Raw genomic sequence first — 15,432 nt, forward strand, 5'->3', positions numbered from 1 at the left:
ATTTATTTATGTATTTTTATTGTGTTATATTTGTGTGTGTGTGTGTGTTTATCATAAGATTTTACTGTTTAAATGTTTGACGTCAATAAGATTATTATTATTATTATTATCAAATTTAATTAATAATAAACCTTCAACAGGGTCATGTGCTACAATTGAGAGATCCAACACTAATTTTTTTTTTTTTTTTTTTTTGTCACAGCTTATTGTACAGATAAAGCTTGTTATAATAATATCCTATATGCTATTCAGAAGGGGAAAGATCCATCAGAGCTTGTTTAAATGTGAGGAAGTGACGATTTATAGGTTATTGCTATTATATCACTTATTTTAAGAAAATCCAGAGCCTGAATAACATTTCTGCACCATTGCCTCTTCCATCACACTCTGCATGTGGCTACTGACTGTCACAGGCTTTAAAGAACTAAACATCAGGACACATGTGGAAAATGTTTGGGGTGACTTTGCGGCATCATGCTAGGTCTGTATCGATAGCTGAAGTAATTGTATTTGTTTATTAGAGGAATAGTTCACCCAAAATCGGAACAGACTTTTGAGAAAATTAGTAGCATTATATCACTTGCTCAGAAACTGATCCTCTGTGGTGAATGGGTGCCGTCAGAATAAGGGTTTAAGCAGCTGATAAAAACATCACAATAAACCACAACATGACTCTAGACCATCAATTAATGTTTTGTGAAGCAAAAAGCGGCATGTTTGTAATAAACAAATCTATCACTAAGGTGTTTTAACTTTAAACCATTGCTGCTTGCTAAAATATCAGTCCATAATCCATAATAACGCTTCCTTAAGTGTAAAAATCCATACCTTTTGTTCTCTCACAAAATCCTGTCCACATACAGTATTTTTAATTTGTAACTGTTTTAGACTCTTTTTGCTTGTAAATCATGCTTGATCTGTTTAAATTTCTCTCCTGATTCAGACAAGATCCTTCACTCGGACTCGTATTTTAGACGAAAGCAACGGTTTGAAGTTAAAAATGTCAAAAATTGTGGATTTGTTTCCTACAAACACACAGCTTCACATTCCATTTGATCCACAGGATGTTAATTGATGGACTGGAGTCCTGTGGATTACTTGAGGATCATTGTGATGTTTCTACCAGCTGTTTGGACTCTCATTCTGGCGGCACCCATTCACTGCAGAGGATCCATTGGAGAGCAAGTGATGTAATGCAAAATCTTTCCAAATCTGTTCTGATGATGAAACAAACTCATCTAAATCGTGAATGTGAACTATTCCTATTAGGCTCTTTAAAACCTTTGGAAACAAACAGAAGGGTTTTCATTTGTTATAATTTAAACTGGTTTACAGGTTCTAAGATACTTTTTAATGCAACATGGTATAAATGCAGATTTAGAGGAACAAAGACCAAGTAATAGGGTAGCTTTGCCTGAGGCGAACTGATCATTGTGTACTTTTTTGCATCTCTGATACTGTCACTGACACACACATTATAGTGCTTTATTATCTATGTACACATATTACAATTTTATGTCCATATGCAAATTAAATATTTTTGATTTACCTAAAGCTTCCTTACGTGCCAAATAAAAAGAAAGAACATATTAATCATTTTAGGAAGAATATGCATTTTACTGAGTTATACTAACTTGTATTTAAATATAATTTAGATTTTTGTTCAGTAATTTCTTAAATGGTACATCTGAAGATTATATTGATAACCACATTAATTTCCCTTTGATCTTTTTTTCCCCAACCTTATTAAAGATCCCTCTCCCACCCCAACTACAATGATTCAAAATACAGTCCATTTTTGTGATCTAGATTTGTTTTTATTTCAAGGTATTTCCAGTCAGTCCATGTCCTTTAAGAAAACTGCTGAAAATAAATAGAAATGAGAAATGGTTTCACATTACATTTTTTTTTCTACATAAATGACCTGCTGGATCTTGACATCTCTGTGTGCTTACAGTCCCACCAACAGCTCCCTGCTCGGAGAATATACAGTAAAATAAATAATTTATTTATTAATTATTATTATTTTGTAGTTGTTGTTTGTTTGTTTGTTTGTTTAAGGGCTTAATTATTGAATGCACAGCTGGTCTGAGAGTCCTGGTCTAATCTGAATCCATCCAGTGGTAAATGCACATTGTTTTGTGGAAGCAGATAAACTTCACAGATAAACAAATACACAGGGACAGAGCTCTACCTCTTCTTGTGCTGTACTGTCCCGCCCTGCGTCCATTCGCTTGAATGCCTTTAGGGCAGTTCTTTAACAATCAATATGTGCATATTAGCATCCGTTTAACAGCATCGTTCACTGTCTAATACATTTGCATTTCAAGATCTTCTTAAATGCGTTCTGGAAGTCTTTGTTAAAGTAAGCGTATATGATGGGATTCAAAAGTGAGTTGGAGTATCCGAGCCAGTTAATGACTGCCCTCAACCACTCAGGCATGAAACAGTGTTGACAGAAAGGCGAAACAAGCGCCACGATGAAGAAGGGCAGCCAGCAGAAAATGAACGTGCCCATAATGATTCCCAGAGTCTTGACCGCTTTGCGCTCTCTGGCAAGGGCCACTTTGCGCCTCGCTTCCGTGTTTTTCTCGTTTCTGTTCTCGAAGCACGGCTGAGGGTTGTTAGGCAGGCTCAGGTGGTTTCTGGAGACGATTTGAATTTCTGTGATCTCGAACGACTCTCCGTCGTCTGAGTGTTTCAGCGCTCCGTTTACGCACGAGCCCGGCTGTGGCTCCACGCTTCGCCTCCAAGTTCTGCTCACCTCTCCGTTCGCCTTCCTCGAGAACAGCGCCGGAGACACCGACAGGCATTTGTCCGCGATTTTGCCCTTCTCGGTTTTCTTCACAGTTTTCCTAATGCGAAACCTCGCCGCTCGGAATATCCGCCCGTAGAGGACCAGCATGAGAATGAGGGGGATGTAGAAAGCTCCAAAAGTTGAGTAGATGGTGTACCCGTGGTCTTGGCTGATTGTGCACGCGTCGGGATCTGCCCGGTCCTTTGGTTTCCTCCAGCCCAGCATGGGAGGAATGGAAATTGAAAATCCTATTAGCCAAGTGAGGCTGATCAAGATAGCCGCTCGTCTGGGGGTCCTTTTATTAACATAGTCTATGGGATCAGTGATGGCCCAGTATCTATCCAAAGCGATTGCGCACAGATGCAGGATAGAAGAGGTGCAGCACAACACGTCTAGCGAGATGAATATATCGCACATCTCCTGTCCCAAAGTCCATTTGTTCAGAACCTGATACAGGGCTGCCATGGGTAGCACTAGAACCGACACCATGAGGTCTGTGACGGCCAGGGAGCCGATGAGATAGTTGGCCACATTCTGAAGCGATCTCTCCAAGGCGATGGCAGCGACTACACACGCGTTTCCTAATATGGCAAACAGAATTAACGCGGCCAGGAAAAGCGAGCAGACTATTTGGTAACTCAACGCAACTTCGCTAACTGTCGTCTCGTTCCCGCCCCATTCTTGGCTAACTGTGGTGTTGTTGTATCCCTCCATGGTGAGAGCGGTCACTCAGAAACAGTCCCTTGCGCCGGTCACCTCGCTGCTCTGAAGACGCATGGCGGGCTCCGGGCTCAGGAAATGCCGCACGCTCGAGCTTCGATTGGCGCCCAGTGACGAGGTGAATTCATTTATACGAGTCGTGCTAAGTGCGTCAGAGATGGCTGAGAGGTTGGCACGCGCTCTTTGCAGAGCAGCCGTCCAAGCTTTACAGCGGGACAAAGTTGTCCTTTTGGATGTGAACTGTTTAGGTACACGTTCAGAGATATTCAACAGCTTCTGTTCGGAAAGTTGCGCAGGCAAATTCAGCGACGTGCTGCGTCTGTTAAATTGTTTCCTAGTTCCTTGTTTTGCTAACAAAGGCACATTGTCAGCAAACATATTAAACGAAAATCGATGTTATTTCTTCACACAGCCATCTGAAACATTTTTTGTATGTTTATTTTTACAGTGATAAAGTCTTGTACTTTTTCAACTCATTTAAATTTCGTTTCAGATAAAGAAAGTAAGCTTGAAATCTGAAACTTGAGAACAAATGAATGGATATCAGTTTAATGGTTGGAAATAAATATAATTATGACGAAACGGTGAAAAAATACTTATACAGCTATATATAGTGAAAATTACAATAAATTACAAATGTGTATACAAATAATTTTTACCCGTTTTAATTAATAAAATGTTTTAATGTATTTAGGTTGATTCAATGATGCTAAATATCTTATGATTATTATTATTTGAATACATTCAGTTGATTTAGAACCATTTTGAGGATAGGCCCTTTTTCCAGTAGTAATAAAAATAGTATTAAAGTTAGTTTAGATAGTAATACAGTTTTGAATATCACAAGCATTTGATGATTATTAGATTTATTGTAATAGTGTACACTATATGTATTAGGTACAGCGATGCATCTGGAAAATGCACTTTCAGCACCGTGGACAGTTCCACGTGTTCCCTGGAACGGAAATCTGCTGCCATCTGGTGAGAGCATGGAAAAAGAATGAAAGAACATAATGACGATATAATAATGCACGAGACCCCGTTTCCCAACGATACAGATCACTCTTAACTCCCGTTTCTGCTGCCATCTGGAGTCCTGTGGATTACTTGAGGATCATTGTGATGTTTCTACCAGCTGTTTGGACTCTCATTCTGGCGGCACCCATTCACTGCAGAGGATCCATTGGAGAGCAAGTGATGTAATGCAAAATCTTTCCGAATCTGTTCTGATGATGAAACAAACTCATCTAAATCGTGAATGTGAACTATTCCTATTAGGCTCTTTAAAACCTTTGGAAACAAACAGAAGGGTTTTCATTTGTTATAATTTAAACTGGTTTACAGGTTCTAAGATACTTTTTAATGCAACATGGTATAAATGCAGCTTTAGAGGAACAAAGACCAAGTAATAGGGTAGCTTTGCCTGAGGCGAACTGATCATTGTGTACTTTTTTGCATCTCTGATACTGTCACTGACACACACATTATAGTGCTTTATTATCTATGTACACATTTTACAATTTTATGTCCATATGCAAATTAAATATTTTTGATTTACCTAAAGCTTCCTTATGTGCCAAATAAAAAGAAAGAACATATTAATCATTTTAGGAAGTACATGCATTTTACTGACTTATACTAACTTGTATTTAAATATAATTTAGATTTTTGTTCAGTAATTTCTTAAATGGTACATCTGAAGATTATATTGATAACCACATTAATTTCCTTTTGATCTTTTTTTCCCCAACCTTATTAAAGATCCCTCTCCCACCCCAACTACAATGATTCAAAATACAGTCCATTTTTGTGATCTAGATTTGTTTTTATTTCAAGGTATTTCCAGTCAGTCCATGTCCTTTAAGAAAACTGCTGAAAATAAATAGAAATGAGAAATGGTTTCACATTACATTTTTTTTTCTACATAAATGACCTGCTGGATCTTGACATCTCTGTGTGCTTACAGTCCCACCAACAGCTCCCTGCTCGGAGAATATACAGTAAAATAAATTATTTATTTATTTATTATTATTATTTGTTGTTTGTTTGTTTGTTTGTTTAAGGGCTTTATTATTGAATGCACAGCTGGTCTGAGAGTCCTGGTCTAATCTGAATCCATCCAGTGGTAAATGCACATTGTTTTGTGGAAGCAGATAAACTTCACAGATAAACAAATACACAGGGACAGAGCTCTACCTCTTCTTGTGCTGTACTGTCCCGCCCTGCGTCCATTCGCTTGAATGCCTTTAGGGCAGTTCTTTAACAATCAATATGTGCATATTAGCATCCGTTTAACAGCATCGTTCACTGTCTAATACATTTGCATTTCAAGATCTTCTTAAATGCGTTCTGGAAGTCTTTGTTAAAGTAAGCGTATATGATGGGATTCAAAAGTGAGTTGGAGTATCCGAGCCAGTTAATGACTGCCCTCAACCACTCAGGCATGAAACAGTGTTGACAGAAAGGCGAAACAAGCGCCACGATGAAGAAGGGCAGCCAGCAGAAAATGAACGTGCCCATAATGATTCCCAGAGTCTTGACCGCTTTGCGCTCTCTGGCAAGGGCCACTTTGCGCCTCGCTTCCGTGTTTTTCTCGTTTCTGTTCTCGAAGCACGGCTGAGGGTTGTTAGGCAGGCTCAGGTGGTTTCTGGAGACGATTTGAATTTCTGTGATCTCGAACGACTCTCCGTCGTCTGAGTGTTTCAGCGCTCCGTTTACGCACGAGCCCGGCTGTGGCTCCACGCTTCGCCTCCAAGTTCTGCTCACCTCTCCGTTCGCCTTCCTCGGGAACAGCGCCGGAGACACCGACAGGCATTTGTCCGCGATTTTGCCCTTCTCGGTTTTCTTCACAGTTTTCCTAATGCGAAACCTCGCCGCTCGGAATATCCGCCCGTAGAGGACCAGCATGAGAATGAGGGGGATGTAGAAAGCTCCAAAAGTTGAGTAGATGGTGTACCCGTGGTCTTGGCTGATTGTGCACGCGTCGGGATCTGCCCGGTCCTTTGGTTTCCTCCAGCCCAGCATGGGAGGAATGGAAATTGAAAATCCTATTAGCCAAGTGAGGCTGATCAAGATAGCCGCTCGTCTGGGGGTCCTTTTATTAACATAGTCTATGGGATCAGTGATGGCCCAGTATCTATCCAAAGCGATAGCGCACAGATGCAGGATAGAAGAGGTGCAGCACAACACGTCTAGCGAGATGAATATATCGCACATCTCCTGTCCCAAAGTCCATTTGTTCAGAACCTGATACAGGGCTGCCATGGGTAGCACTAGAACCGACACCATGAGGTCTGTGACGGCCAGGGAGCCGATGAGATAGTTGGCCACATTCTGAAGCGATCTCTCCAAGGCGATGGCAGCGACTACACACGCGTTTCCTAATAAGGCAAACAGAATTAACGCGGCCAGGAAAAGCGAGCAGACTATTTGGTAACTCAACGCAACTTCGCTAACTGTCGTCTCGTTCCCGCCCCATTCTTGGCTAACTGTGGTGTTGTTGTATCCCTCCATGGTGAGAGCGGTCACTCAGAAACAGTCCCTTGCGCCGGTCACCTCGCTGCTCTGAAGACGCATGGCGGGCTCCGGGCTCAGGAAATGCCGCACGCTCGAGCTTCGATTGGCGCCCAGTGACGAGGTGAATTCATTTATACGAGTCGTGCTAAGTGCGTCAGAGATGGCTGAGAGGTTGGCACGCGCTCTTTGCAGAGCAGCCGTCCAAGCTTTACAGCGGGACAAAGTTGTCCTTTTGGATGTGAACTGTTTAGGTACACGTTCAGAGATATTCAACAGCTTCTGTTCGGAAAGTTGCGCAGGCAAATTCAGCGACGTGCTGCGTCTGTTAAATTGTTTCCTAGTTCCTTGTTTTGCTAACAAAGGCACATTGTCAGCAAACATATTAAACGAAAATCGATGTTATTTCTTCACACAGCCATCTGAAACATTTTTTGTATGTTTATTTTTACAGTGATAAAGTCTTGTACTTTTTCAACTCATTTAAATTTCGTTTCAGATAAAGAAAGTAAGCTTGAAATCTGAAACTTGAGAACAAATGAATGGATATCAGTTTAATGGTTGGAAATAAATATAATTATGACGAAACGGTGAAAAAATACTTATACAGCTATATATAGTGAAAATTACAATAAATTACAAATGTGTATACAAATAATTTTTACCCGTTTTAATTAATAAAATGTTTTAATGTATTTAGGTTGATTCAATGATGCTAAATATCTTATGATTATTATTATTTGAATACATTCAGTTGATTTAGAACCATTTTGAGGATAGGCCCTTTTTCCAGTAGTAATAAAAATATTATTAAAGTTAGTTTAGATAGTAATACAGTTTTGAATATCACAAGCATTTGATGATTATTAGATTTATTGTAATAGTGTACACTATATGTATTAGGTACAGCGATGCATCTGGAAAATGCACTTTCAGCACCGTGGACAGTTCCACGTGTTCCCTGGAACGGAAATCTGCTGCCATCTGGTGAGAGCATGGAAAAAGAATGAAAGAACATAATGACGATATAATAATGCACGAGACCCCGTTTCCCAACGATACAGATCACTCTTAACTCCATGCAGCATTAGGGTGACCACCTGCTAATAAGCCCAAGGGGGGACAAGGGGTATGTTTCTGAGGGACAATGTGGGACACTGCCTTGCGCGGCGGTGCCCCCACACCATGGGCAAACTACCTGATAGTGGTTTACCCATTTCTAGCCCATACCACCTTATATGGCATATTAATAATGCCCTATTCCCCTAAACGTGTAACTGCTGATGTATGCCCATGACAGAATTGAAAGATTCACGTCCACTTATGATTTACTTTAGCTATTTAATTTTTTTATTACAATTTATTCATTTTAATTAAATTATAATATAAAATTATAGGATTAAAATGAAATGTAGTAGCTCAACACCACAGGAACAGTTAAAAAAAAAAAAAAAAAGTCTAAAATCACAACTCCAGAGGTTCACGAGGAGGAAGGATGGTGAACTCGCTTGTTAGTAAAGGCAGGCGCATGAAAAAAAAAACAGTTTGAAACAGGACACACCTTCTCTTTTTTTAGTTGATGATTGCGGTGCCTCAGAGTCTCTTTCTCCAATTTTCGAATTGGAAAGCGTGCATCTAAAAGTTCCTTCCCAGTGTGTCTGGTATGCACGTGCGTGCGTTGTCATGACAACAAAAAGAAAAAGTTGACAACAACCTAGACAGCAGTTCAATTGAGGGGTGTGTGTGGCAACAGTAGCGTCCTGAACTGTTAAGTAATGTTCGTTTGGCTGCCTGGGGCTCGAAGATATAGAGCGAACAACTTTTTTTGAGCAAGCATTGATTATGCGCGACAGAGTCTCAATTTGTGGGATGCATGAATTGGACTTCAAACGCTGTGCGCGCACGCGCTACGCGGGACGTGTGTTCAGCTTATGCAGCATAACTTTTCCCTCTCGCATCTCATTTAATGCTGAAAAGCTGTTGGAATATAAATAATATTAGTGAATTATTTACAACGATGGCTATCGAGAAGCCAAAAAACATACATGGATGATCAATAAAGAAAAAAATGTCCGATACCATTCGACATGCACTATTAATATTAACAAACATCACATCGTATAATGCTTAACCTAACATTATTCCATGCAATTCAACTTGTACGTGTCTTTAAAAACATAAGATAGACAAGTGGTATGAAAAAAATAAAGAAACCTGAGCTGGTCCAGGAAGGGTTACATGTTCAAAGCTCTGCAAAGGATCACCTTTGTACCCTTTGACAACTGTTTGTCTGATAAAAATATAATATATATTGTTTCTTTGCTTGCCATTAATATTTAAAATATCTTTCACTGTTTAACATGTTTACAGGGTCAACGAAAATATATTTCTTTTAATATTCAGTCATACTTTAAATAATTGAATAATCTGTTGAATTGAATGATTCATATATGGTGTGTTTTAATTTGCAAATAATTTAGTATTAACTTGTATCCATATCCAAATCCATTTAAGCAACTATTTGTTATTCACTGTAATGTGCATTTAATTAAATTGAAATAAATTCTTAAAAACATATAATTAAGATATATCATGAGTTTTAAAATGTTTGTACAAATATATTTAGTCTAATTATTTTTTGTATTATAATATAATAATTTATATTAAATAATTGTTAACAACTTGCACTAGGAGCTAAATCACTATAAAATGAATTAAGTTTCAAGTAGAAACCACACATACAGTACAAACTGTATAAAATGACCACACGTTTCGTTTCAGTCAGCATGACTGTCATATTCCTATATGCTGCCAATTGTTCAGACAGAAAAATAGCTGACAGTGTCTGTTGAAAGTTTGGTCTAGTTATTTCACCTAATTTTGCCACCCCTATAACACAAGGCATGCATTGTGGGTAATGTGAATTCTATAGGCCCCAAGAGACATTCAGGTGACTGAACTGTCACTATTTTGGGGGCTTTACCTTTTTCAACAGTGCAAAATACCTCATGGGACCAGTATGTTCCTACTCAACCTATCAAGAGGCTCATTACAGGGGGCAAAACCCTTACAAGGTTACTCTGATCTGCACTTTCCAGACTGTGATCTCCAGGCAGGACATATGCTGAGGTCCACAGCTAGCCAGTATGCCAACTTCCCCATTCCATAGGACAAGCCCTCCTCTTATTAACAGGGCTGTGATGTTTTTGAGGAGGTCTGATCTAGAACCTGTTAGGTCAGATATAATTAGAGGCTCATGCATCTCTTGTGAGGAACAGGAAGCAGGCGGCTCCTTCAACCGCAGAGCTCTTCTCATGTCTCTCAGCAGCTCTGAGGAGGAACAGGAGGCTGGAGAACAGGCTGGCAGAGCTCCAGCAGGGCTCAGTGTGGCTTCATCCCTGGTTACACCCACTCCTACTGGGGAACGCAGACTGGGTAAGAGAGAGAGAAAATGACTGAGGAGCCTGAGGAAGAGACAAAGGGGGAGAGAGTGCTGCAGACAGACCCAGAAACAGGAGAATGTGCAGGTGAAACAGAAATGCAATCAAGTGTTTATTTACACACACATGCATGCTGTTTGAGCTGCAATAGGACTGAAGTTTTCTGTCAGAATATTAGCTCTCTAGAGGCTGCATTTCTACAGTGGTGAATGCTGACAGTAAATGAAGATGACATTTTTTTTTTTTTTTTGCAGATGTTAATTCTCTGTCAATGTGATACAAATAAAAAATACAAACAATGCAACAAATCGAAGACAATATTTTAGGTTTTATTTCATTTGGTTATCAGCACAAACACACACACACACACATACGTTATATATATATATATATATATATATATATATATATATATATATATATATATATATATATATATATATATAAAACGTATGTTACGATAAATAGTTTAAACAAAAGGTGCTAAAACAAGACACAAAACTAGTAAGAGACAGAGAGTAAACTTAGAGGAAAACAAGTAACTATGTTTTGCATGTTTAATAATGATAATAATAATAATAATAACATAGACCTATACAGTGGGTATAAAATAATCACATTGTTGCTTTGCAGCATGAAATAAAGATGGACACAGTTTGTATTTTATCCAGCTGTATTTACTTATAACTTTACTTTACTTGTCAGTGAAAGATATAACACCAACATGTCAGAAAATAAATTAAAAAAAAAAACAACCGGAATCACTGAGTAGGAAAAGGACCACCCCCTCCTAAAAATGACTTTTAAAGTCAACCAGGTTTAGCTAATCACCTTCTCAATTACACACAAAGCTGACTTTCAACAGTGATCAGATGTGGTCACTTTGATTCACTCAGCGTGAAAATAGCGTTGTGCAACTGAAGCAAACAATCAACTATGGGTGGCAAGGCACAGTCAAAAGATCTCTGGGATAAAGTTGTGGACAGGCACAAGTCAGGAGATGGATACAAAAAAACTGTCAAAGACTTCATCAATGCCTAGAAGCATAGTGAAGTCTATTATTAAGAAGTGGAAGGGTACAACACAGAGCCTCCCTGGATCAGGACATCCCTCCAAACTGGATGAAAGAGCCAAGAGGGAACTGGTCCGAGAGGAGACCAAAAGGCCTCAGAAGCAGCTGCAGGAATTTATGACAGAGAGTGGTCATTGTGTGCAACAATATCACAAATGGAGCTTGAATGGGAGGATTGCAAGAAAAGAACTCCTCAAGAAAGGCCACATGCAGTCATGACTGAGATTTACCAAAACACACCTTGAAGATTCTGAGGCGTATGAAACTAAAATTGAATTATTTGGCCTCAACACCAAATGATATGTCTGGCGGAAATTCAAATTCTTGAGGAAAATCTGCTGCCCTCTGCCAGAAAGCTGTCATTGTAAAGAAGGTTTACCTTCCAACATTACAATGACCCGAAGCACACACAAAAAACTGACCACACTGTGGTTGAAGGAGAAAAAGGTAAATGTCGTTGCATGGCCTAGTCAGAGCCAAGACTTAAACCCCACTGAAAATCTGTGGACTGACTCGAAGACTGCAGTCCACAAACACTCACCATCACATTACTGAACTTGAGCAACGAAATGTGCTTATTTAAAGGGGGTGATTCTTTTCTATACCCACTGTATATTGCTTTTTCAATCTTGTTTCTAGACTGATTGTTTTCTACATTGTAATAGACTGTTTTTCTTCAAATATTTTTCTCAAATTAATATTTCATGATGGGGTTTATTTTGTGATAATATAAAGTATAAGTAAAATCTAATTAATGCTTTAAATGATTATTAAAATTATTTAAAAAAAAACTAAAAATGTATCTTAACAATTATTTTGATTATGTTTTAATGCACAACACCCAAAAAAGACTAAAATCTAAATCCACAGAAGAATGCTCTTAGAAAGCACTGGTCCTATAATTCCTGGTTTTGGTTTGATTATTAGTACTCAAATGCAATGACGTCTTTTGTTCCTTCATTTGTCACTGTCCACTGGCTAGAAGTGGGGTGGGTTGTGATTTGGCAGATGAAGTAAGGACCCTTCCTAATACAGTGATGAGAAAGAGAAATCCTAATAATAATTCTGGTGGTATGCTTTATATTTTCCCTTTGGAGATCACACACTTCAAGTGTGACTTAATTAAAATGGTTTAAATACTATATTTATTTATTTAATTCTGTTAAAAAAAAGAAGAGGGGTTCTGACTTTATTATAGGCATTAACTGGTTCCATGTGAGATGTTGATGTTAGAATTCTGATGTCCACTGGAAGAGTTCCTGGCTTGTCAAGTGGGATGTGGAGGCTAATATGAGATGTGTATTTGGTGATAATGACATACCAAGGGAAAAGAGGGCATGGGCTCTGGAGGTCCCCATGGTTCACAGTTCAGGGAATCTTATTGTGCGCTTGATTGTCCAACAAACAAGTGTGTTAAAAGTCAAGTTAAAACACTGTTTATATACGCCATCAGCATAACACTGCAAGCGATGCTCCCTAGTAAAGGTGAAGCTCAGCAGATTGTTGAGTTTAATAGCAGCACTGAGTCATCTCTTCTCCTCTCTCAATCTGCTGAAGAGCTCTACAGGGAAACATCTAGCAGCAGCGAGGACGAGGAGCTGCCTGGCCGAGATCGTGAAGGCTACATCTGCGCTGTGTGTCTGGATGTCTACTTCATCCAGACATGTGCCATCCCTGCAGCCGCGTCTTCTGTGAGCCTCGTCTGAGGATGCTGGCCAAGAACTGCCACCAATACATCCTGTACATTGTGCAGAACCACCCTAATACACGTCTTTCAGAAAGGTTTGTTTCAGAAAAAAAAAAAAAAGACGTCTTAAATTTTCTTTTTGGAAATGTGAAGAGTAATAATAATAATAATTGTTGTTGTTGTAATTGTCAGGAATCTTTTTAGGAATCATAAATTATTTGTAATTTGTTGTTACTGTTGTTGTTGATGATGATGATGACGATGATTATAATGTTTTTTATACTTTGTCAAAGGAGTTACCCAAGAGTTTTTTTTCTTAAAAACCCCAGACAAAACAACAAATTTAGCTGTTAAAAAAGATAATTAAAGAATAGCTAGCTAATATCTAATAAAAAGCTACTAATATTAATTTATTTTATAATTTGATATTATTAATACTATTATTATTATTGTGATTTGTCAAAGAGGTTGCAAAAACATACAATAATAATATTTTTAAAATGTGATTAATTAATTTAATTAATGTGGTTTTATTATTTGGAAATTTTTCCAAAACTTTTAATAATAATATCAATGTTATTATTATTGTTAAATATTACTCCTATTATTAATAATAATAAATGTTTTTTTCTTTCTTTTTTTTTTCTCCAAAGCTTAGGGACATTTCATAAATATCCAAACCAGCATTAAACAGAACATAAACAAAAAATGTTAGCAAGGAAAGAAGCAATACATAAAATGAAATAACATCAAAAGAGGGAAACGAGCAAAACAAAACAAAAGCTCTTCACTTGAAGACAACTAGGATTTACGAGCAATCGATTTTCTCTGGAATTTCCTATGGGTTTAGATAGGGGTTTATATTTGTAAAATGTGGTTCACATTACTTGAAGAGATTTTCACATTATTTTCAACAACATAAAATACACACAGTCATACCTAAAGCCTGAATTTTTAAACCTTTGTGTGCTTTATAAACAGGGGGTTAACAAGTTGCTACATAAAATATACGTGGCTAAATGGACTAAAACTCATTAGAAACTCCCAAGGGAACCCATGTAGCATTAGCCTTCTGAGTTGGCCTTCAAACTGTTCTGTAAAACAAGATTAACAACAAGAAGGGAATAAGTGCTGTGAGAATAGAGCTTAAGATCTGATCTGAGGGAGAAAGTTCATGACACTGAATAAAGTAGTCTTGCTTCACATTATGGACCTTTTTAGCAGGATTAAGCAAAAGCGAGCACCTATTTACAGACTCTTTGGTTTTGGAAGTACTTTTTCCATTTATGTTGTCCATAGGGATTTAAAAACATTTTCTTAGAGGCAAAATTAATGGGATTTTTTATTCCATTTACACTGGTTTTTCAGTGATTGAATAGAAATGAGGTTCTTCTATTGATTTCAAATGACATCAAATATGGCAGACAGAATCTGATCTGAAAAACAAGCTGTGTGAGATATGATAAATCTATTTAAAATGAGTCTGGGCTTTCTTAAAGTAAAGCACATTGCACTGAGCACACTAATGATTCACAGAAAAACACACATCCCACTCTTCACAGAACTGAACCAAACAGCCGTACATTCTTCCCAAAAGAATACCTGTCTCGAAAACAGAATTTCCAGAAAGCGCGCTGTGCAAAATGGCCTCTACCAAGCTGCCATAAACTGTCGGATTTTTGGAGGTAAATCAATTTTTACATCTATTTCCCTGATTTCCCTCCTAAATAAACTTTGCAGATTCAGCTGTTATTCTTCATATGGTAGTAATGCTCATTGTTCTTTGTCTTGCTCTTTTTCTCTCCCACTTTCTATATATCTTATACAGTATGTCTTTCTTAGGCTTTCAAAACCAGGCAAGTCCAATCTCAGACGCCAGTTCCCTCATGGGGGCTACCGGCTTGATGCCTTCAGCTTTGAGGATGATTCACATGGCTGGCGATTTGACATGGACATGGTGATCATCTATATATACTCCGTCAACCGGGACATTGGCTTCATTATCTTCTGCTTCTTCTGCTGTTTCATCTCCCTCTCTTTTTAAAGAGAAGGCACAGGGAAGCTGTCTGCAGTGTTTCAGACCTTTCAGGACAACACAAAAGTCAGCAACAAGGGAATAATGCGCTGCACAGAGAGAAATGAATTTATGCAGCCAAAGTTCCAGAGCTTGATGATTCCATTTACTGTAAAATTGAATCATGAT

At 38.3% G+C, this 15,432-nt stretch overlaps 2 protein-coding genes and 1 long non-coding RNA gene across 3 annotated transcripts; 1 reads left to right on the plus strand and 2 right to left on the minus strand.

The window, feature by feature from the left end:
• Positions 1-1,695: 1,695 nt before the first annotated feature.
• On the minus strand, positions 1,696-3,738 carry LOC113096393 (5-hydroxytryptamine receptor 1A-alpha-like). The gene has a single exon (XM_026261774.1). The coding sequence runs from the start codon at positions 3,509-3,511 to the stop codon at positions 2,303-2,305; it is 1,209 nt and encodes a 402-aa protein (XP_026117559.1). The 5' UTR covers positions 3,512-3,738; the 3' UTR covers positions 1,696-2,302.
• A 1,590-nt stretch (positions 3,739-5,328) lies between these two features.
• On the minus strand, positions 5,329-7,257 carry LOC113096394 (5-hydroxytryptamine receptor 1A-alpha-like). The gene has a single exon (XM_026261775.1). The coding sequence runs from the start codon at positions 7,028-7,030 to the stop codon at positions 5,822-5,824; it is 1,209 nt and encodes a 402-aa protein (XP_026117560.1). The 5' UTR covers positions 7,031-7,257; the 3' UTR covers positions 5,329-5,821.
• Positions 7,258-11,373: 4,116 nt separating this feature from the next.
• Positions 11,374-15,407, plus strand: LOC113096383 (uncharacterized). The gene is made up of 4 exons (XR_003288501.1): positions 11,374-11,989; positions 13,100-13,324; positions 14,792-14,914; positions 15,058-15,407. It is a non-coding gene; the product is annotated as an uncharacterized LOC113096383 (long non-coding RNA).
• Positions 15,408-15,432: the final 25 nt, after the last annotated feature.

This window comes from Carassius auratus, unplaced genomic scaffold (assembly GCF_003368295.1).
Source record: "Carassius auratus strain Wakin unplaced genomic scaffold, ASM336829v1 scaf_tig00215912, whole genome shotgun sequence".
Classification (NCBI taxonomy): Eukaryota; Metazoa; Chordata; class Actinopteri; order Cypriniformes; family Cyprinidae; genus Carassius; species Carassius auratus.

Bases quoted from the DNA above. Each gene is read 5' to 3' on its own strand.
- LOC113096393 (XM_026261774.1), bottom strand. From the start codon at position 3,511: ATGGAGGGATACAACAACACCACAGTTAGCCAAGAATGGGGCGGGAAC.
- LOC113096394 (XM_026261775.1), bottom strand. From the start codon at position 7,030: ATGGAGGGATACAACAACACCACAGTTAGCCAAGAATGGGGCGGGAAC.